Raw genomic sequence first — 21,428 nt, 5'->3', positions numbered from 1 at the left:
CTGATGGCCTGGTCTAGGCATCTAGAGGACGGAGGGAAGTGCGTGGAGTCCTGAAGTAGGAGCTAACATCAACAGGGTGGGGCCTGAAGGACCGTGAGAGTGAGGAAGAAGAAGGAGTTGAGGATAATACCCAGGTGAGGTGACTGGGTGGGGGATGGGGGCAACAAATTAGTAGAGAACAGGGCAGTGGGAACAGATGTGGGGAGGGTGAGAAGATGACTTGATGGTCTTGAAGTGTCTGCAGGTACATGCTTTGGGAACTCACGGACCGCTGGCTTCTCAAGGGGGCCTCAGGTCGGGAAGAGGGGTTGAGCACCGTGGATCTCCTTCTCTTGACGCTTACTGCAACTTTGAGTGGACTTTTCTAAGAGCGGAGTGGCACGTGCTCACTCTCCCTCCCCGGGGAGCAGTCCTTCTGCCCTCCTAGTCCCTCCTCAGCTCCCACTGTGCTGCTGCTTCTTCTGCCTTTTGAAGACCATCTCTCTCCTTCCTCTGATCTGCCAGCCCAGATGCTCAAACTCGACTCTTCCTAGAGAATACATCCTCTGTCCCCCACTGCCCTGTCTTCCTTTTTCCTCATTGTAGCCTCCCTCAAATCTTGTCTTTGGCTTTCCTATCCAATGTCATTATCTCTCTCTTTTTTATACCCATGCTTTCCAGTGAGTGGTTGATTGGTAGAGTTATGGGTTGAATTGTGTCTACTCAAAAGACATGTTGAAGTCCTAACCCCTAGAACCTGTGAATGTGACATTGTTTAGAAATAGGGTCTTTTCAGATGTAATCAAGTTAAAATAAGGTCATACTAAATTAGGGCGAACTGGATAGCTAGTCCAATATGACTGGTATCCTTATAAGAAGAGAAATGTGGACACAGAGACACAAGGGAGAAGGCCACATGAAGATGGAGGCAGAGACTGGATTGATGTATCTACAAGCTAAGGAACGTCAAGGATTGCCGGCAAACACCAGAAACTAGAAGAGGCAAGGAAGTGTTCTTCCCTAGACACTTCTGAGGGAGCCTGGCCCTTGATTTCAGACATCCAGCTTCCAGAACGGTGAGGGAAAAAGTTTCTCTTGTTTTAGGCCACTATTTTGTGGCAATTTTTTATAGGAGCCCTGGGAAACTAACATAGGAGTTAAGGATGTCAAGGTGGAAGGCAATACCATGGAAAGGTTATTTTTTGTTATAACCATACTGTTATATGTTTTATGGGATTTTATATTTTCAAGATGGCTTTTGTATGTGCTTTGGATTAAAAGATCTGAGATTGAGCATCAGTATCATATCTGGAATATGGGGATGTAATGATACCTAATTCAAGAGGTTGTGAGGGGTAAATGGAATAATGTCTATGAAACCGTTTAGTAAAGGATTAAGCTCTGTAAACAAGTTGTTTTCAGGACTATTATAACTGTGCTATAACTATTATAAATGTGTGGAGGACCATGGACTAGAGAACGGAAAACTAGGCCTTTGGCCTCAGTAACCACTTGACATCCCAGCCACATTACTTTGTGTGTGAATGGCCAAGACTCTCTTCAGGTACGTCAATCAGCTTCTGAAAGGTTAAACAGTGCTTCCCTGCCCCCAGGGACGGAAGAGGGAGTGGTCATAGGTCAAGGTTAAGGACTAGGTGGGAAGACCTCCCCCAATTTATTTTTATTTATTTATTTTTTTGAGGAAGATTAGCCCTGAGCTAACTACTGCCAATCCTCCTCTTTTTGCTGAGGAAGACTGGCCCTGAGCTAACATCCATGTCCATCTTCCATTACTTTATACGTGGGACGCCTACCACAGCATGACTTTTGCCAAGCAGTGGCATATCCACACCTGGGATCCCAACCAGCAAACCTGGGCTGCCTAGAAGCGCGTGTGAACTTAACGGCTGGGCCACCAGGCCGGCCCAGACCTCCCCCAGTTTAAACCTTGCCACAAAGTATCCCTTCATTCTCTAAGAACTGTGCAAGGAGGGTGGGAGAGTGAAACCAGGATAGTAAGAAGCTGCTTCTGCCCTCAAGGAGTTCACCATCTGCTGGGGTCAGTGTTGTGATGGAGCTGGCTGTAATGGCGTTGGGAGTGTGCACATTTCCTACAAGAAGAGCTAGGAACCCGGCCTGGGGAAGCCATCCTGGAGGAGGTGAGGTGAAGCTGGTCCACAAAAATTGAGTGGGATTGCCAAGACATCAGTCTTTTGTAGGAAAGAGGAATTAGGGGATGGTTTCAATTTAGTAAAGATTTATTATCAACTACTCCATTATAGGGTCCATGCTAAGTGTCAAATCAGGGGTGGGAGAAAGAAAGTTTGAAATCAGCATAATCCAGCCCAAGAAGATCTCCCTTTGTAGTCAGGAAGCTAAATCTGCATACAATTGAAGGAAAATAACAAGTTACAGTGTGTGATGTCACTGACTAGGGATTTGAGCGCCCGAAACAGGGAATTTGGACTGATGGGGGTGATTCTGAATGAACATCTGGAGGGGTGTTGCTTTCAGGTCCAAACCCTCATGTCCCCAGCCGTCACCTAACAGGCAAGTGAGGGCTGCTTATGAAATCGGCGGTGCCTCGCCTGCGACCAGGGGAACTGGACGGGGGAGCCTGGCCGGGGCTGACTGCGCTCCCCTGGAATCTGCGCTGGGGGCGTTGGCTCAGCCCGGGCCGGACACCCGGACCCGCCCTCCCGCTGCGGAGACGCGCGCAGCAGACTGGCGGTCTTCTGGCGACTCCTCACGCCTCCTGTAATCCCGCCACCTTCCAGCTGCAACAGGAGGCTGTAAATGCCCGGGAAGCCCGCCCCGATCCGCCTACTCCACCCCTTGCCCGGTTGAAAGGAGTCAAAGAGGAAGGAACACATGTTAATCTTGAACTCTGGCGCCAATCCTGGGTCTTCTCTGCGTAGGTCATCTTGTCATCCTGTTGGCTCTGTGTTTCCAAGCCCCTCGCCCCTTTTACTTTTTCGGGATCACTCTGGAAACAGGGGCAGTCCTCCTCCTCTCAGTTTAACTTTAATCCCTCACATGGCAAAACTATAAACGATCAAGATTTTTGTTGTGGTTGGTAGTAGGGAGGGTTGGAGAGCAGGATGCCTCTGGTCCTGAGATTGATTTTGTTTTCTGAACATGAGGAAGTAGAAAAGGCAGGCGGTTTTGTCTTTGAGAGGGAAACTATATCCACTGCCACTCCAGACTAAACCGATCTTTGATGAGAATCAAAATCTTTGAAAGGATGTCTGGGTTGTGAGTCAGATTCACTCCCAAATATTGCCTGTGGGAGGCCACACTTAGATCATGTCTTTAAAATTATTTTTAAAGTGTCAACTTTTTTATTACGCAGAATTTCAAACATACAGAGAGAAAATAACACAATGAACTCTTGTGCACCCATCACCTCCTTCAACAGTGATCAACTCATGATCAATTTTGTTTCATCAATTACATCCCACCTATCCTCCCCCTTTTCCCACTGTTATTTGTAAGCAAATCCCAGACATCATATTTCATTGGTAAAAACTTCAGTATGCCAAAAACTCCCTTTAAAAAAGTACAATGACCACATCTTAAAAATGCGCAATTCTTTAGTATAAATGTAAAATCAATGTTCAAATTTCTGTCTCATACTTTAAAAAGTAAGATTACAATTAATTTGTTCAAACCAGGATGCAAACTAATCCACCAATGCATTTGGTTGAACTGTCTCTTTTAATCTATAGGTTCCCTTTCTCCCTTTTTTTTCTGGCAACTTATCTGATGAAGAAAACTGATCCTTTGTCCTGTGAATTTTCCAAAACTGGGGTTTGCTGAGTGCTGTGTTGTTAAAGTGATTCTGATAGATCCAGAACCCTGATGGGTTTCAGGTTCATTATTTTTGGCAAGTATCCATGAAGTTGTTACTTCCTGTTGCATTACACTGGGAGGCGAATAATGTTGGATTGCCTCTCTTTTTACGATGTTAGGATTGATCAGTGGGTTCAGGTGGTGTCAGCTTGATCCATCATTATAAGATTCCCCGTCAGCTGTTCGCATAATATTTCTAGCAGCTGCTGATTATTGCCTAAGTTCATTATTTCATTAGGTATTACAAAAAAGTGATATTCTTTCATCCTTTCTTCATTCATTACCTGGAGTTTGTAATAAAGAACTGTCCCTCAACCATTCGGTTATCCTAGATATGTTTGTACAGAATGGTAGCATAAATACTGAGTCTTTCTCTTTATTTACCAGTTTTCAGAAAGTTGAGTGGGTTCCAAGCATCCTCTAACAATGACCAATGAGTTTAGTTTTTAATTATTATAATGAACTGATGGAATTTTTACATATTTGATGTGTTTCAGTCAATTGCAGTTATTATCCTTATTGATGCTAAGTATCCCATCTTTGACCCTTCAAGTTGGCTCTTGAGTAACTGTTTTTTATGTGAATTCATTCACTCAACTTTTTTTTCATTCTTCTCCCCAAAGCCCCCCAGTACATAGCTGTATATTCTAGTTGTAGGTCTTTCTAGTTCTGCTATGTGGGACACCACCTCAGCATGGCTTGATGTGTGGTACTGGGTCGGCACCCAGGATCTGAACCGGCGAAATCCTGCACCGCTGAAGTGGAGCACAGGAACTTAACTACTCGGCCACGGGGCTGGTCCCAGCTCTTGAGTCATTTTTGAGTAACTCCAGGAGCTTTCTCTCAATCTGGTGTGACAAGATGTTCCAGAGTCATCTTATGTATTTCTTCTCCCAGACCTAGAATAAGCCAGTTCTCCAAGGAGCCATTTTCCTTTCAGTGGGAAATAATATTTAGAGACCACCCTCTGGGTGGAAGCCTTGCCCACTCAGTGCATCCAGATAAGCCATTATTATTAGGTCTTCTTTGTGAACAGAACTAAGAAATACATTTTATTATTTTTAAGAAAAAACACGTCATGAGTTTATACTGTTTTTCTAATTCAAATTTGGAAATACTATGCTTTTATTTCTCTTCTTTTATGTCATATTCATAAGAGAAAATCTAATCTTTTATTTTAGGCTGGTTTCTAGTGAGAGTAACATAATTACTTATTTACTTTACCCTACATACATGTATAGGCACACACATATATAATAGATTCAGTAACAACATTAATATTATTATTACCAAGATGATAACTGAAAAATTTAAGTTTTATTTGCAATTCTTTTTGTCATTAGTATTTATCCCCCCAAGGATATACAGTCAAATTATGGCATTTGAAAGTCACATAAAATAACTCTCCTCTGGGTGTTTAAGCTATCAACTACATGCAGAGTTAGGTTTATTTTGTTTATATATATATATATATATTTTTTTTGGGGGGGGGGAAGATTAGCCCTGAGCTAATATCTGCCACCAATCCTCCTCTTTTTGCTGAGGAAGACTGGCCCTGAGCTAACATCCACACCCATCTTCCTCTACTTTATATGTGGGATGCCTGCCATATCATGTCTGGACAAGTAGTGTGTAGGTCTGCACCCAGGATCCGAACTGGGGAACCTGGCTGTCCAAGCAGAACATGCAAACTTAACCACTGAGCCACCGGGCTGGCCCTAGGTTCATTTTGTCTTGTTTTAATTTAATTTTGTTTTATAATGATGTTTAACATTTACCTGGCTCCAAATGTACAAAACAAGGTACATTCAGAAAAAACTAATTTCTATCCCTTCCACCTGAGTTTCCTTTTCCCCCATAGGTAACTGTTTCTGTTAGGTTTCGGTTTATCCTTCCATTTAAAAAAATAAATACAAGCAAACAAATATGTATATTTATATTCCCCTTTTCTTAGGTAAAATGTGGCATACAATGTGCACTGTTCCTCACCTTGTTTTTTTTTTCACTCATGGATATATCCTGGGGAGAGTTATCCTATAATAATACATAGATAGCCCTTATTTGCAAAATGGATTGAAGGCACCAGGGTGGGCCTGGCTGAGTCTCCAGGAGAGACAATGTCCAGCATAACATTTTTCAGGTCCCCAGAAAGGAAGAGGTCCAGATGGGCCAAGGCCACATCTAGGATCACGGAGGCTTTGGAAAACAAAGTGGAGGAGAAGAAAGGGGCAGCCCGGGGTCAGTTGTCGTCTCCTGTATCTGCGTCTCAACCAGGATGCAGCTGGATGCTGCTTTCTCATTGCATCGTTTTCACCATCGCCTGTTGGTTTACATTTGGGTTGTTTTCAGTTTAGTCCTATTACAAACAGTGCTGCAATGAATAGCCTTGTGCAGAGTCTTTTCACGTATGTGAGGCTTTCTTTCGACCTAGGCATACTGGGGAGAGAGGGACTGAGAGAAAGACGGAAAATTTAAAGCGAGGTCAGAGACATCAGGACTGGACCAGGAAGGCCGAAGAGTATAACTTTCCTAAAGTGCTCCTGGAAGCCTAGCTTCAACCTTAACCAGCTGCAGGACATCCCAAAGTGAGGGGGTATCGGGGAGGAGTTGGAGAGAAAGGTAAAGGAAGAACTCTAGGGACTCAGGATGATCTGGGTGCCGGGAAACAGGAGCCGGAAAAAGGGGAAGATCTGCCCCGGGAAGGAGGTGTGGAAGGTGTAGATGTAGTTGCTTGTGGTGGCGTCGTAGAAGACGACCTCCCCACACTCGTGATCCACGTGGACGCCCACTTTCCTCGGACGAACCGGGAGATTCTCCCGGGTGCCGCTCTCGGTGAGCGCCTGGCACTCGGAGCCCGCGATGCGCAGCGCCCAAAAGCCGGTCAAGGGCTCCACCACCAGGAAGCCTCTCCGTGGCACTAGCCCCGAGGCCACGCCTACCAGGCAGGCCCCGCCCTCTGGTCCTCGGAGCTCCGCCTCCCAGGCCTGGCACCCGGAGGACACACCGGGCGAGCCCAGAACGCAGCAGAACGGGAAAAAGCGCGCGGGGTCCTCGGGCTCGGCCGAGCTGTCCTGAGGAATGAAGTCCAGCGTCACTGTCTTCCGATCCTGGGAAATGACGAGGTTTGGGTGGGCCGAGGCCGCATCCAGGGTCACGGGGGCTGTGGGAAGATGAGGAGGAGAAGGAGGCGCAGCCCCGGTTCAAGTCGTCCAGCCGCCTACCCCTGAGCTCCCCCTGGATGCCGCCAATGGAGGCTTTCTCTTCCTAGTCAGAACCCTCCTTATCCCCAGAGAAGTCCAAGCCTCCTCCTCCTCCTTGAAGTTAATCCCTAAATTTCACATATGCTGCTCTGTGGGTGCGGAGCGGGAGCTCCCCGCTGGTGGTAGGGGCGTGTAATTTCAACACCCAAAGCTGAGACTATCTTCTCTTCCTTCCCCGTTTCCTGTGGTCCTTGAGTCTCATACCTAAAAAACGCTTTGGGACTAACATAAGAGATGTTGAGGCTCAGACTTTCTGAGCTCGAGTAATTTTATAAAGTAGAGCCCCTCAAAGATAGGGATGAATGAAGGGTTGGAATATAGAAGGAGGAAGAGTCAGCTCCCACCCCACCACGTACGCACACTTCTAACTGGATTTGGACGTCGAGTCGTTGTTTATCAAGGTTAGAAGCGCCCCGATCCACCCTCTACAATGGCTTGAGTAGCGGTGGTTCCAGTCTCTGCTAACGATTTAGGCATGGGAGCCTCATTCTAGCTCCTGATTTGTTATCTAATCTCACACCCTCTTATTGGAATATTATTTATTTCCCTTGCTGGATGTGGAAGGTTGGGAAGAGATGGATGATGTGGGAATGTGGAGAAGAGGAGAGAGAGTGGTCAGGTTCATGGGGATAGGTTAGACGGATTATGACCCAGGCAGGCTTTACTTGTCTCTATACGCCACGCCTGGCAGAACTGCCGCCTGGGTAAATAGTTAAAAAAAAAAAAAAAAAAAAAAGTGCAAGAGATAGCTATCGGGGCTCCCTTTATCCACTAGGGGGCACTACAGCCAAAGCGATAAAGAGAAGCCAAGCGTGTGGCGGGGACGCTGGGCGTCCCAGATCATCTTCTGCTTTTTGCTCAAGAACACTCGCATCCTTTCTCCAAGTCTTAACATCACCACCCTCGCCATTCTCAGTAGTCCGGGCCTCTCCCCACGTTCCACTTCTTCAGCCCGACTCCTCTCAGTCAGGGACCCCTGACTGCTCTCAGCTACTCACTCAGCGCCACCTTGAGCCCTTCAGTCCACTCAGCGCCAGGGCTGCTCGGGTTCTCAGAGCTGGCTTGGTTTGGAGAAAACTCAGGAAATGAGGCCATGCTTCGGGGCCGGGGCTGGGGCTGGGGCCGGAGCGATGCTGGAGGGGTGGCTTTCACAGCAAAGGAGTCCTCCGATAGAGTTGAGGGGTGGAGATTTGGTGACGCTGGTTTAGTTGTTCCGTCCTCTTGGAGGGAGAAGGAAAGGAGAAAAGAGGTCAGCGGGAGAAAAGCAGCAATAACCCTCCATTACCAGAAAGTGCTGCTGAGCTCTAGACACAGCAGGAGTGATACAGGTTAGACTCAAGAAAGTACACCTGAACAAGATAGGAGTAAGTTGATCAGGAGGTGGGCATATTATTGCCTGAGGGAGGTATAATTTGGGACAGAGTAGAGGAGATGGATGAGAAGTCTTCTGTCCCCACACCCCATATCTGCTCCTATCTGCTCATGCCATCCTAGCACCTGAAGTCTTCAAGAACTGTAGATTCCACAGCTCTTCCTCCCTGTCTCTCAACTCCCCATCCCTCTTTCAGTCTCTCTAAATCCCTCTCTCTGCTCTGTTCTGTTCCCCTCCCTCACCGGCTAGAACTGAGAGAAGGTTATTTCCACCTAGTTGCGGTCAGGGAGTACTATCTTGTATGTTAGGAAGCTCTCTCTGCAGTCTGGTCTCCTCCCTTCCCCTGCGGGGTCAGGTCAGCGCACCTGTCTGTGCTTTGGATGAAGAGAGCATTCTGAGCCCCTCTAGGCTTTGAGGTCCCCTCACTACACCGCAGGAAGCCTCCGGGGTTCAGAGGCAGAACTCCTACCTGGAGAGGGTGACTCAGGCTCCGAGATTTTGCTCGTTTTAAGGGTATGTTTCTCCATCAGAGAATGAAATGAAGACCCTAGGAATCAGGGAGAGAAAACCAGTTTTGGTCTTGATCACCAGAAGCTGCAAATTAAAAACAAAAGCAGGCACCCTGCCAGCAAACAAAAAGAATAACAGTAGGAGGTTCTCAGTGAGGACCTCTCCCACCCTGGGGAAATCTGGAAATTTTTGGATTGTCTCGATGACAGCAGGAGGGGGCTTCTGGCCTATAGAGTTTCCTGGTGCCTGGGATGTGAAACATTCCACCCGGCACAAGGCAGGGAGCACAACAGAGACTTGTCCTCTGCAAATGCCAGGAACTCCTCTCCTGGAGAAACGCTGGTGGGATAGAATCCCTAAATTCTGCTCTCTGGCTTTGGAATGCAACATGTAGTTTCTGGCTTTTGCAAAGTGAGTTCTAATTCTGTCTCTTCCACTTCGTAGTCGCGTGACTTACCTCCCCTCCCTGTATTTGCAGGGAACTCACTTATCTGTAAAGTGCACATAATGACACCCACGTTGAAGGATAGTTTTGGGATTTTGAACTATCAGATGTGGGGTGCTTAGCACACAGTGGCTCTTTAAGAAAGGATACTTGGTAATGTTACTATCTCAGGTGGCAGAACCATCTCTGATGACTTTGGCACAGGCTGTTGTTACCGTGGGTCTCCATCCCCTGAGCTGTCCTCACCTCACACCCAGAGGAGTTTACCCAGAAACCTGACATACGGCGGAGGGCAGCTAATACTACGGAGCCTGAGCTCCCTTTGCCTCCTCTTTGCCCCACCTTTTCCTCTCTTCCTCTGAGGAATGAAGAAATAAATTTACAATTGCTATTACTTTTGATACCTCTAAGTTTTGAGGTCAGTCACTGTTTTGCGAGTTACCTGAGTTGAAAATAATAAAACATATCCATATGCCTGTTCTTCTCCATCAGCTGAGGGATGGGTATTCACCATATTTGGCTTTCCTGTAGTCATCGAGACAGAATGCTTCCCCTTTGCTTTCCTCACTTTCCCCAAATGGCAGAAGTAACCATCAGTCTCTACTTACAGCTCTTTCTGTAGTTTTCCTTCATGCCTTTGAAAAATCTGTTTTTATCTCTCTTCATATCAGCCTGGAAGTTGTCTGTGGGGAGAGAACGGAATGAGATGGAGAGAGTCCAGAAAGGCTGAACAAGGAACCCAGGACTGCACAGCAGGGCACTGATTTGAAATGCCTTGGAGAAGTGGAAGCTGGTTTTGTCTCTCATATTCATCATGGACAAAGAAGGTATAAAATACTGAGAGATGCTCTTTCTGCTTCCCTGAGGTGTCTATCTAGCACAGCACTGTCCGGTAGAAATATAATGTGAGCCACAAATATCATTTTAAGTTTTCTAGTTGTCACATTAACAACTAAAGTAAAAAGAAAGTAAAATTAATTTTAATTATATATCGTTATTTCAACATATAGTATAAGAAACTATTGCTATATTTTACATTCTGTTTTCATACTAAGTCTTGTGAAACTCGATGTGTATTCTTCACTGACAGCACACCTGAATTTGGACTATTAAGCTATAAGGTGGGGCCTCTGGGTGGGGGGCTTCCTCTGGGCCTCTTCCCCCTTGTAGTCCCCGACTACTCCAGGAGAGCACAGAACGGTCCTGGGGATAGGTGGAGGGAGAAGCACTCTTTGAGAGCTCCCCTGAGAGCCACCAGTCTGGCCATGGAGAACGCTCAAGGACCCTCTTATGAGGGGTCCATCTACCTAGAGCCAGAGCAGAGGAAACATTGCTGAGAACACGTTGCCAACAAGGCCCTTCAGGTTCCAGCCACTGCCACCTCCACCCCTGGGTTCCCAGACCCAGTCGTCCCCCACAGGGAGCAACAACCCTCAGACTAGGGGACTATGGAGATTGGATGAGTGTCGTGAGCAGACTCTCCAGCACCCCCTCCATCTGGGCTTTAATAGGGCTGAGTGGCAGTTGAGGGACCATGTTTGTGTGTAGGGGGAAGACAAAACAGACCATACCCAGCTCCACCCTAAGCTGTGCCCTTGAAGCCCCTCCCCCACTCCCAAATATGTGCTGAAGTGGATGGGGCAGGGGGCCCTTCATTGCAGTTCTAAACTGGAACCAAAGTATTTTAAACCTGAAGTGACCATAAAGTTGCTGGATTGCGTGAGATTACACCCAGTGGGATGGGAGAACTGGACAAAGCAGAACAGTTACTGGGGGAAAGAAAAGCTCAAACAACAGAACTAGGAACAAAACCAAACCCTGTTCCCTGTTTGTGTGTGGCCAGTAGAGATTCCTGGCTGAATGACTGGGGTCCTTGGGGCGTTGCCCGGGCCCTCCTTTCTCATAGGCACATGGCAGGTATGTGTATGTGTGCGTGGGTGGGTGGGTGGGTCTTGTGATATTTCTAGGAAGAAAGCTCCATCCAGTTGTCTTTACTCCTGGCCTAGACAAGCACAGCCCTCCCAGTGAAGGGAGTCCTTACAAATACCGAACCTTCTTACTAGTTGCAAACCCAGATGAGTTTTTGAAAGATCTCTGACTGAACATCCTAAGTCATCCACTTCTGTTCTTACTGATTTCTGTTTCCCTGTAAGTCTGGAAGAGGGACTTCCCCAGAATGTCACTGCCTTTGAATCTATGTTCTCTTCTTCTGTAGTCAGGACTAGACAGAGCTCCAGTGTGCACCAGAGCAGTAACAGTCACTTGCTGGAGATCACACAGTTCCTGCCTGAGGGCCCTGGGAAGCCAGGACCCTGCTTCCTCTCTGGTCCACTGGACAAATGAGCATCAACTTCCCGACAGCCACTGCACCAGGCAAGGGGGCCTTTTGTGGCTCTGACAGGAGTCAGGGAGGCAGACAAATAACAGATGATTAAGATAGAGTGTAAGAAATCCCTGAAAGGAAGCACAGTGATGCATGGGAAGTGCTCAGCAGAGAGCCTTGCACTTGAGAGGGCCTGTGATTATTATAGGCATGTAGAGAAGTTACAATCCGGTTTCCATGGGGTGATGGGGGAAGACTCTTCTAAAGGGAGATGAATGGAGAAGGAGATAGCTTTTTCCTTACCTTTGAATCTCTTCAGGCTCTCTGTGAGGGAGTCATGTCTTGATTGTGCTTCACTGAGTTTTTTCTCCAGGGCCAGAGGAACAGGGGATGGGCTGAGATAGCGAAACCCTTCACTCCTAGGAAGATATGGCTAAGCTGCATGATGAGATCAGGGGATGGGGTGCAGGGGAGGAGGAGCTGTGACAGGAGATGGTATCCTAGGGGTGAGGGAGGAAGTCGGGGGATAGTGAGCTGGGAGTTGGGAGGCCAGGGCTAGGGATGTGGGGCCAGGGTGAGGTGGGCCACGGGGAGAGATGGAAATGGAGATGGGAGATGAAGCCAGAGAGAAGGAGAGAAGAGAAAGGAGGCAGGAAGAAGTGGCAGGGAGATGGGGTAGGGACCTAGGAGCCATCCAGTTGAACAAGAGGGCATGCAGGAGGGTTAAGGAGAGAGGAGAATCCATGCTGAAGAAACAGGAACCTGAGGAAAACAGCTCTTCTCTTCAGCAACCAACCTGCCTGCTGATATGCTCAGTTTGGGCCTTTCGTACCTGCAGCCTAAGTATTTGACTGCAAAGTTAGACGGAGTGTACAGGAATTTGTGAGGGAGGAATGTTGAGTGTGTTTGAATATGTATCAAACATTGTAGGATGAATGAATCAGTAGGCAAAATGCATTTGGGATGGCCCATCATACCTGCACAGGACAACTTTGACGTCCTAGAAGAGAAAGAGAAAGAGCACAACCTCAGCACCAGGTTAGGAGGAACTGCAGGCCCTGCTGGGTGTGGGCGGAGGAGGTAGAGAACACCTCCACGCCCCTCTTTCTCTTCCCACCTGCCATGAAGGGCTCCTCCAAGAACTGTCTGATAAGCCAGTAGGCAGGAAAATGATTAGACCTCACTAGGAACTGAGGGGAAGTAGGAGTGAGATTTTGGAGATGAAATTTGTCTCTGGGACTAAACCAGAGACAGGAGAGGGAGGACAGGAAGAAGGGCTGGAATAGCTTTCATGATCTTTCTTGAAAGAAAGAAATGGATTCCTGAACTGGTGGGAGTGGGAGATGAATTCAGGAGGGATCTCAGCTTATTTTGCTCATCAGCTAGGTCCGCACCGTCCAGTATGGTAGCCACCAGCCACACATGGCTACTGATCACTTGAAATATGGCTAGTGTGATAAGGAACTGAATTTTTAGTTTTTTTGAATTTTCAGTAATCCAAGCTTAAATTTAAAAATTGAAGTGGTGTAAAATCCTTTTTCCATTAAACACAACTATATTGATTTGGTAGGATTGCATTTTACTCTAACCATTGAAAATTTAGGATCCAAATGGAGATCTGCCAACCTATAAAATATATACCAGATTTCAGACTCAGTACAAAAAAGAAAACAAAAAAGAGATCATAAAATCTTTCATTAGTATTTTTTAAACATTGGTTAACAGGTTGAAATGATAATATTTTGATATATTGACTTAAATAAAATATTTTATTAAAATTAATTTTACCTGTTTATCTTTTTAATGTGTCTACTAGAAAAATTTTAAATTACACATGTGGCTTGCAATATAATTCTAAATTAAATATTTGGTTCACATTATCTTTCTATTGGCCAGCATTGGGCTAGGGTAGGGTGATGGGAGCAATCTCAGGTATTCTGCCAGGTGGTCAGAGCTCTGACCTGTCACTAGGGATGGGCTGCTGCCTTTTTGCAACTCAGCCCCCAAGGGATTCTTACCCGAAGCAGCTGACTGGGTGGCAAGCGCTGCATGGCCTTGACAGAATCAATCAACTTCCTGAAAGAGTTCAGCTGCGCCTCGGCAGAAGCAATGTAGAATTTCTTTCCCTTCTCTTCCTCCTGACCCAGCCAAAGTACCCGTGACAGTAGGAAACTCTCCTCTTCCTTTAGGACTTGACGCAGCTGCTTGAATTCTGTGATGATCCTTTGCTTTTCAAGTTCCACCTGGGCCTGGGGGCAAGGAAAATGGACACCCGGAAGATGAGAGGGTGGCTCCAAGGTCCATCTAGCCCATTTTATTCAAGTTTTCAATTTTATTAAGTTTATACTGAGTACCAATGCAATGTGCTGTGGCAGACCTAGAGGAAAGGACAAGTGAGGAGAACTTATTATGTGCTGAGTTTTAGTTTTAGGATATTTATTTATGATTTATCATTTTTGCCTTTGAGGACCTAAGTATCTTTTTTTTTTTGAGGAAGATTAGCCCTGAGCTAACTACTGCCAATCCTCCTCTTGAGCTAACATCTGTGCCCATCTTCCTCTACTTTATACGTGGGATGCCTACCACAGCATGGCTTTTTGCCAAGCGGTGCCATGTCCGCACCTGGGATCCGAACCAGCGAACCCCGGGCCGCCGAGAAGCAGAACATGTGAATTTAACCACTGCACCACCAGGCCTGCCCTGAGGGCCTAAGTATCTAATACTTAACATCTACCTAATAGATGTTAAGTATCTAATACGTTTCCAGAAGGCTTTTCAGTTTATAATCTTTCACATAGATTTTTCTTTTGACACAAAAAAACAGGTGAAGATATTGGGTGGCTTTACAGTGTCTTCATTTTCTAACTGGGGAATCAACCTCTGTTAGTAAGGGACTATGAGGGGCAGAGCTAGGTCTTCAAACTGGTATTTCCAATTCTAAGACGAGCACTGGTTTCCCTTACACTACCCGCCCCCAGGTGGAAGAGACCAAAGCACCCACCTACTCCAATAATACAAGGCTGGACGTGGAGGGTGCTCCTACCACACGGCAAGCCAAGTGCTGCAGTGGAGAGGAAGGCATGAACACGCCCCGACCCACGATGCCACTATGCTTCCCATCTCTCCTGGTCTGCCCCTCCTATATTCCACCCTGTTCTTGCCCTCTGTTTCTGGGTTAGGGGTCTCTTTCTGAGTGGTCAGTGTAATAAGGGGTTCCAGGAGCTTTTGCAGAGATGTTTCTGCTTCCAAGCTCATAGGCCAGAGACACCGACACCTGAGGTTTTTCTTACCATGAAGACATTGATCTTCTGTTCACCTTGTTCCTTCAGTTGTACTATCACCTTCTCCTTTTCCTGCAAGACCTCAACCTGCGATTGAAGCTGCCCCTGTGGAGAGAGAGTTGCTCTGGCAAGCTGTGCCTGGAGTTCTCCCAGCCTCATAACACTGTCCTGATTGCTCAGGATGGGGGGTGAGGCTCACCAGGGTGATTCCTGATGTAATTATTAGAGCCCCCTCTCCTCGTCAGTCTAGGGAGCGGGGGTGTGATGGGGGAGGGAGAAATCTGGAACCTAAGTGACCTATAAGAGAGGAATGTTGTTATAAATTATAACTAATAAATCATGACTAATATTTGGATGGGGTTTTAGGATTATCAAAGAACTCCCACAAACTCTCCCTCATTTGTCATCCAACAGCTCTTAAGAGGTACATTATATTTGCCCCATTTGAAAGGTGAGACACCTGAGGCTCAGAGAGGTAAAGTGATTCCTTCAAGGTCATACAGTGAACTCAGGAGTCTGAACTTGAGCCCAAACCTTCTGACTCAAAATTCCGTGTTCTTTCCATTCTTCCTTATGCCTTGATTTCAACAGGCAGCAGTTCTCTAAACTCAAAACTTTGAACCCGCTGTGCCTTACCATGAGCTGCCTACTCAAGGATGGGGGCAATGAGGTGCAAGCTCAGAGGGAAGAGGTAACAGTTTTCAAGTCCTCACTGAACTCGTGGGTCTGATGCAGAGACTGGAAAGGGACCCCAAATGCCTACCTGATAACTCAGGGCAGCTTCTTCTATCAAACTTATCTTGTGCAGTTTGTGGTCCTTGGATTCACGACACACCACACAGAGGAACATCCCATCGTACTCACAGAAGTAGTGGAACTTCTCCCCATGTCTCTGACATTTTAGCTCTTCCCTTCCTGGCTGCATCTCAGAGGGATCCATAGCTTGGATTTTTTCCACCAGATTCACCAGCAGCCAGTTGGGCCTGAACGTGTCCCTCCTCACAAGTTTGTTGCAGAGGGGACAGTTGAGAAAGTCGTTTGATGTGTCCCCACTCTGGGTGATGCATCGGAGGCAGAAATTGTGCCCGCAGTCAATGGTGACAGGGTCCTGCAGAATATCCATGCAGATGGGGCAAATCACTTCCTCCTTCAGTGTGTTGGTAAAATGTTGGCTGGCCATGATAGGGCAGAGGGCTGCTTCGGGTCTGTAGACAGTCTAGATGTCTGCTGTGGACACTGGTTCCAGGAAGGGAGAAGGAAACAGAGGAGGTGGAGTTCAAAGATTCCGCCAAGTAGAGAAGCAGGGAGGGAGGAAAAGAAAAGAAAGAGAGAGAAAATAAATGAATAACAGAAAAGGGTAAAAATTAGAATGTAGGGAGTATTATAAAGAGAGGAAAACAGATGGGCAATCCTACCTCACTCCCTCTTGAGAACAAATGGATATTGTGAATGGATGCATGCTGCTTATAAAATAGGGTAAGTTGTCCTGAACCTTGGACTAATTAAAGATATATTGATAAGGCAGTTAAGCACATCAGAAGGATCAAGGTAACAAAGTCCACTCACAAAGGTTCAGGTGGGGAGTGGAGGAGCTGGGGGACACTTCCTGAAACATCATAGCTAGTTCACCAGTGTAGCTCTAGGCATTTCTTGCATGCAGAGCCCAAGCCTGGGGAAAGCATATGGAAAGGAAGGGAGGGGGTAATTCTCTACCTCAGGTTTTTTGGCTCCGCACTTTGAAGAGTTTTGTGAAAATGTGGAAGATGTAATCACTCACCTTGGGGAATTTCCAGTTATCAGGAGAAGCAACCATTCCTCTCACTAGGGGATTCCTAGTACAGTGGGAGAAGCGAGGAATTTCCTGTCTGGAAGGTCATTCTCTGTTTTTCTATGTTGTTCTCTATTCTGGTTGCTCTTTGACTTCCCCACAGCACCTGTAGCACTTTTTCCTCTTTTGGATTTTTTCCCTTGTATGTCTTCAATAGTCTGATGTCTCCATGCCCATTCTTAGTTTGGTCTATCTGTGTTTTTCCCTGCTTCTTGGTGCTTCTCTGATCCCTGAATTGCTTTCCCTTGCGGCTTCTGTTCTGACTAGGAAAATATCAACCAGCATCGCCTACACACCTTTCTGTAGCTCAGCAAATTTACGTCATAACCTTTTCTCCTTCCCTCTTGTGTTGAGAGTAGAAAATCTTCCTTCCCTCCCTTGTCATGTGGGTCCCACCTTCCATCCTTACCTCCCCTCTCTCCAGTATCTGACATCTGTCCCTGCCAAGAAGCATACCATCAATTTTTATCTGATCTTAATCTTAGGTCAAACAGGGATTATGGGTAATTTTATGATTATAATCAGAGTGATCATACATTCTGGTTTGCCTGGGACAGTCCTCAGTTTCCCCTTTGTCCTCCGTAATTAATAGCACCTCCTTTCCTTCTGAAAAGTGTCCAGTTTGGATGATCCATTATATAATCACCCTAATTATAGCAACTGTTGGAACCCAAAGGCTTTCTGAAATGCTATATCTCCATTTCAGAAATGTTATGAAAAAGTCTTTCTCTTTGTTTGCTTTGGGATTGAATTAAAGCATTAACATGTGTATAATATTTTACAGTTTATACCCATCCTAAACTGCTGGCCCCTGGAGGCAGAATTTAACTTTTAGACAGGTTTTGTTTGAATGGCATGGCAATTTGAAAAATAATGATAATTTGAATGCCTGTATAGAGGGTGGCTGCTTATCCCACCTTTGTTACCTCTTGTCTGCCCAGCCTCTGAAGGCATTTGACCTTGCCCCCTAGCTTTATTGAGATAAAATTGACATATAACATTGTATAAGTTTAAGGTGTACAATATGGTGATTTGATATATATTTACATTGTGAAATGTTCACCACAGTAATTTTGCTTAACATATGTTGTTGTTATGGTGAGAATACTAACAATCTATTCACATAGCAACTTTCAAGTATACAATATTGTTAACTATAGTCACCACACTGTACATTAGATCTCTGGAACTTACTCTGCCTATAACTGAAAGTTTGTACGCTTTAGCAAACATCTCCCCATTTCACCCACCCGTCAGACCCTGACAACCACCATTCTACTCTCCAATTCTAAGAGTGCGATGTTTTAAAATTCCACATATAAATGAGATCATACAGTGTTTGTCTTTCTCTGACATTTCACTTAGCATAATGCCCTCAAGGTCCATTCACGTTGTCACAAATGGTAGGATTTTCTTTTCTTTTCTTTTCTTTTTTTAAACTCAAATTTGAGTTCATAATAGTTTACATCATTGCTAAATTTCAGTTGTACATTATTTCTTGTCTGTCACCACGTAGGTGCTCCCCTTGACCCCCCGTGCCTACCCCCCACCCCACTTCCCCTGGTAACCACTGAACTGTTTTCTTTGTCCATGTGCTTGTTTATCTTCCACATATGAGTGAAATCATCTGGTGTTTGTCTTTCTCAGTCTGGCTTATTTCGCTAAGCATAATTCCCTCCAGGTCTTTCCATGTTGTTGCAAATGGGATGAATTTGTCTTTTATTCTGGCTGAGTAGTATTCCATTGTATATATATATATATATATATATATATATATATATATATGTATATATATATATCTCATATCTTCTTTATCTAATCATCACTTGATGGGCACTTGGTTTGCTTCCATGTCTTGGCTGTTGTGAATATTGCTGCGATGAACTTACGGGTACATATGTTACTTTGGATTGTTGATTTCAAGTTGTTTGGGTAGATACCAAGTAGTGGGATAGCTGGGTCATATGGTAGTTCTATTTCTAGTTTTTTGAGGAGTCTCCATACTGTTTTCCGTAGTGGCTGCACTAGTTGGCATTCCCACCAGCAGTGTACGAGGGTTCCCTTCTCTCTCCACCCTTCTCCAACGTTTATTATTTTTAGGCTTAGTGATTATAGCCATTTTAACAGGCATAAGGTGGTATCTTAGTGTAGTTTTGATTTACATTTCCCTGATTAATGATGCTGAACATCTGTTGATCTGTTTATTGGCGATCTGTATATCTTCTTTGGAAAAATGTTTATTCATATCCTCGGCCCATTTTTTTATCTGGCGTTTTTGTTGTTGTTGTTCAGTTGTGTGAGTTCCTTATATATTATGGAGATTAACCCCTTATTGGATGATTTGCAAAAATTTTCTCCCAACTGGTGGGCTGTCTTTTGGTTTTGATCCTAGTTTCTTTTGCCTTGCAGAAGTTCATTAGTCTGACGAACTCCCACTTGTTTATTTTTTCTTTTGTTTCCCTTGTCTGAGAAGACATGGTATTCAAAAAGATCCTTTTAAATTCAATGTCAAAGAATGTACTACTTGTATTATGTTCCAGGAGTTTTATGGTTTCAGGACTTATCTTCGAGTCTTTGATCCATTTTGAGTTTATTTTTGTGTATGGCATGAGAGAATGATCTACATTCATTCTTTTGCATGTGGCTGCCCAGTTTTCCCAACACGATTTCTTGAAGAGACTGTCTTTTCTCCATTGTATGTTCCTGGCACCTTTGTTGAAGATTACCTGTCTGCATATGTACGGTTTTATTTCTGGGCTTTCAGTTCTGTTCCATTGATCTCTGTGCCTGTTTTTGTACCAGTACCTTGCTGTTTTGAAGTCAGGGATTGTGATGCCTCCAGCTTTGTTCTTTTTTCTGAGGATTGCTTTAGCAATTTGGGGTCTTTGGTTGCCCCATGTGAATTTTAGGATTCTTTGCTCTATTTCTGTAAAGAATGTCATTGGGATTCTGACTGGGACTGCACTGAGTCTGCAGATTGCTTTGGGTAGTATGGACATTTTAATTATGTTTATTCTTCCAATCCATGTGCATGGAATCTCTTTCTATCTCTTTATATCACTATCTTTTTCTTTCCATAATGTCTTATAGTTTTCATTGTATAAGTCCTTCACCTCCTTAGTTAAATTTATTCTCAGGTATTTTATTCTTTTTTTTTGCAATTGTAAATGGAATTGTATTCTTAAGTTCTCTTTCTTAAGTTCGTTATTAGAGTACAGAAATGCAACTGACTTTTGTAAGTTGATTTTGTACCCTGCAAATTTACTGTAGTTGTTAATTATTTCTAATAGTTTTCCAATAGATTCTTTAGGGTTTTCTATGTATAAGATCATGTCATCTGCAAACAGTGAGAGTTTCACTTCTTCACTCCCTATTTGGATCCCTTTTATTCCTTTCTCTTGCCTAATTGTTCTGGTCAAAACCTCCAGTACTATGTTGAATAAGAGTGGTGATGGGATTTTCTTTTTTTAATGGCTGAATTATATATATATGTATGTATATATATATATATATATATACATACATATATATATATATGTGATCTCTCTCTCTCTCACACACACACACGTATCTCACATTTTTTTTTAAATCTATTCATACATCGATGGGCACAGGTTGTTTCCAAGTCTTGGCCATTGTCAATAATGCTGCTATGAACATGGGATTGCAGGTATCTCTTGGAGATTCTGATTTCATCTTCTTCAGATATATATCCAGAAGTTGGACTTCTGGATTGAATGGTAGTTCTATTTTTCATTGTTTGAGAAATCACCATACTGTTTTCCATAGTGGGTGAACCAATTTACATTCCTACCAACAGTGCACGAGTGTTCCCTTTTCTCCACATCCTTGCCAGCATTTGTTGTCTTGTTGATAATGGCCTTTCTAACAGGGATAAGATGATATTGCATTGTGGTTTTGATTTGCATTTCCCTAACGATTAGTGGTGTTAAGCACTTTTTCACATACCTTTTGGCTATTTGTATGTCTTATTTGGAAAAGCATTTATTCAGCCTATTAAATCTTCTTTTTAATGGATTATTTGTGTTTTTTTGCTATTGAGTTGTATGGGTTCCTTATATATTTTAGATATTAATCCCTGATTCAATATATGGTTTGCAAATATTTTCTCCCATTCCATAGGTTGCTTTTTCATTTTGTTGATTGTTTCTTTTGCTGTGCAGAAGTGTTTTAGTTTGGTGCAGTCCCACTTGTTGATTTTCACTTTTGCTGCTTGTGCTTTTGGTGTCATACTCGAAAAATCATTGTCGAGGCCAAGGTAGAGGAGCTTTCTAGTATGTTTTCTTCAAGGAGTTTTATGGTTTCAGGTCTTATATTTAAGTCCTTAATTTTGAGTTAATTTTTATGAGTGGTGTAAGATAGGGGTCCAATTTCATTCTTTTGCATGTGGATATTCAGTTTTCCCAGCACCATTTATAGAGCAGACTGTCCTTTCCCCATTGAGTATTCTTGGCTCCCTTGCCAAACATTGGTTGACTGAATATGGGTAGGTGTATTTCTGTGCTCTCAATTCTGTTCCGTTGTTGTGTCTGTTTTTGTGCCAGTGCCACGCTGCTT

The 21,428-nt window shown here is 44.6% G+C and overlaps 1 protein-coding gene and 1 long non-coding RNA gene across 2 annotated transcripts in view; one reads left to right on the top strand and one right to left on the bottom strand.

Annotated features, from left to right (window-relative positions):
• Window positions 1-2,864: 2,864 nt before the first annotated feature.
• TRIM31 (tripartite motif containing 31) lies at window positions 2,865-16,513 on the bottom strand. Its single transcript, XM_070515405.1, has 10 exons — window positions 16,438-16,513; window positions 15,786-16,258; window positions 15,032-15,127; window positions 13,760-13,990; window positions 12,719-12,741; window positions 12,045-12,160; window positions 10,027-10,101; window positions 8,933-9,010; window positions 8,090-8,311; window positions 2,865-6,991 (listed from the first exon to the last, which is right to left on the bottom strand). The coding sequence occupies exons 2-10, from the start codon at window positions 16,200-16,202 to the stop codon at window positions 6,465-6,467; spliced, it is 1,785 nt and encodes a 594-aa protein (XP_070371506.1). The 5' UTR covers window positions 16,203-16,258; window positions 16,438-16,513; the 3' UTR covers window positions 2,865-6,464.
• The window catches only part of LOC139045868 (uncharacterized), a 27,236-nt gene continuing 12,793 nt past the window's right edge, over window positions 6,986-21,428 (top strand). Inside the window, exons 1-2 of the long non-coding RNA XR_011505123.1 lie at window positions 6,986-7,492; window positions 10,090-10,245. This is a non-coding gene — a long non-coding RNA (uncharacterized lncRNA). The remainder of the gene's footprint in view (window positions 7,493-10,089; window positions 10,246-21,428) is intronic.

The sequence above is a fragment of the Equus asinus genome, chromosome 8 (genome assembly GCF_041296235.1).
Source record: "Equus asinus isolate D_3611 breed Donkey chromosome 8, EquAss-T2T_v2, whole genome shotgun sequence".
NCBI lineage: Eukaryota > Metazoa > Chordata > Mammalia > Perissodactyla > Equidae > Equus > Equus asinus.
Note: the sequence above shows the minus strand (reverse complement) of the source record. Positions and strands in the feature narration are given on the sequence as shown.

Excerpts from the sequence above, each read along its gene's own strand:
- TRIM31 (XM_070515405.1), bottom strand. The coding sequence starts at position 16,202 with ATGGCCAGCCAACATTTTACCAACACACTGAAGGAGGAAGTGATTTGC. Across the intron at positions 12,742-13,759 it reads CACCCAGTCAGCTGCTTCGG|GACGTCAAAGTTGTCCTGTG; the intron begins GTAAGAATCCCT and ends TTTCTCTTCTAG. Across the intron at positions 9,011-10,026 it reads GGAAAACTACAGAAAGAGCT|GGTCTTCATTTCATTCTCTG; the intron begins GTAAGTAGAGAC and ends CCTGATTCCTAG.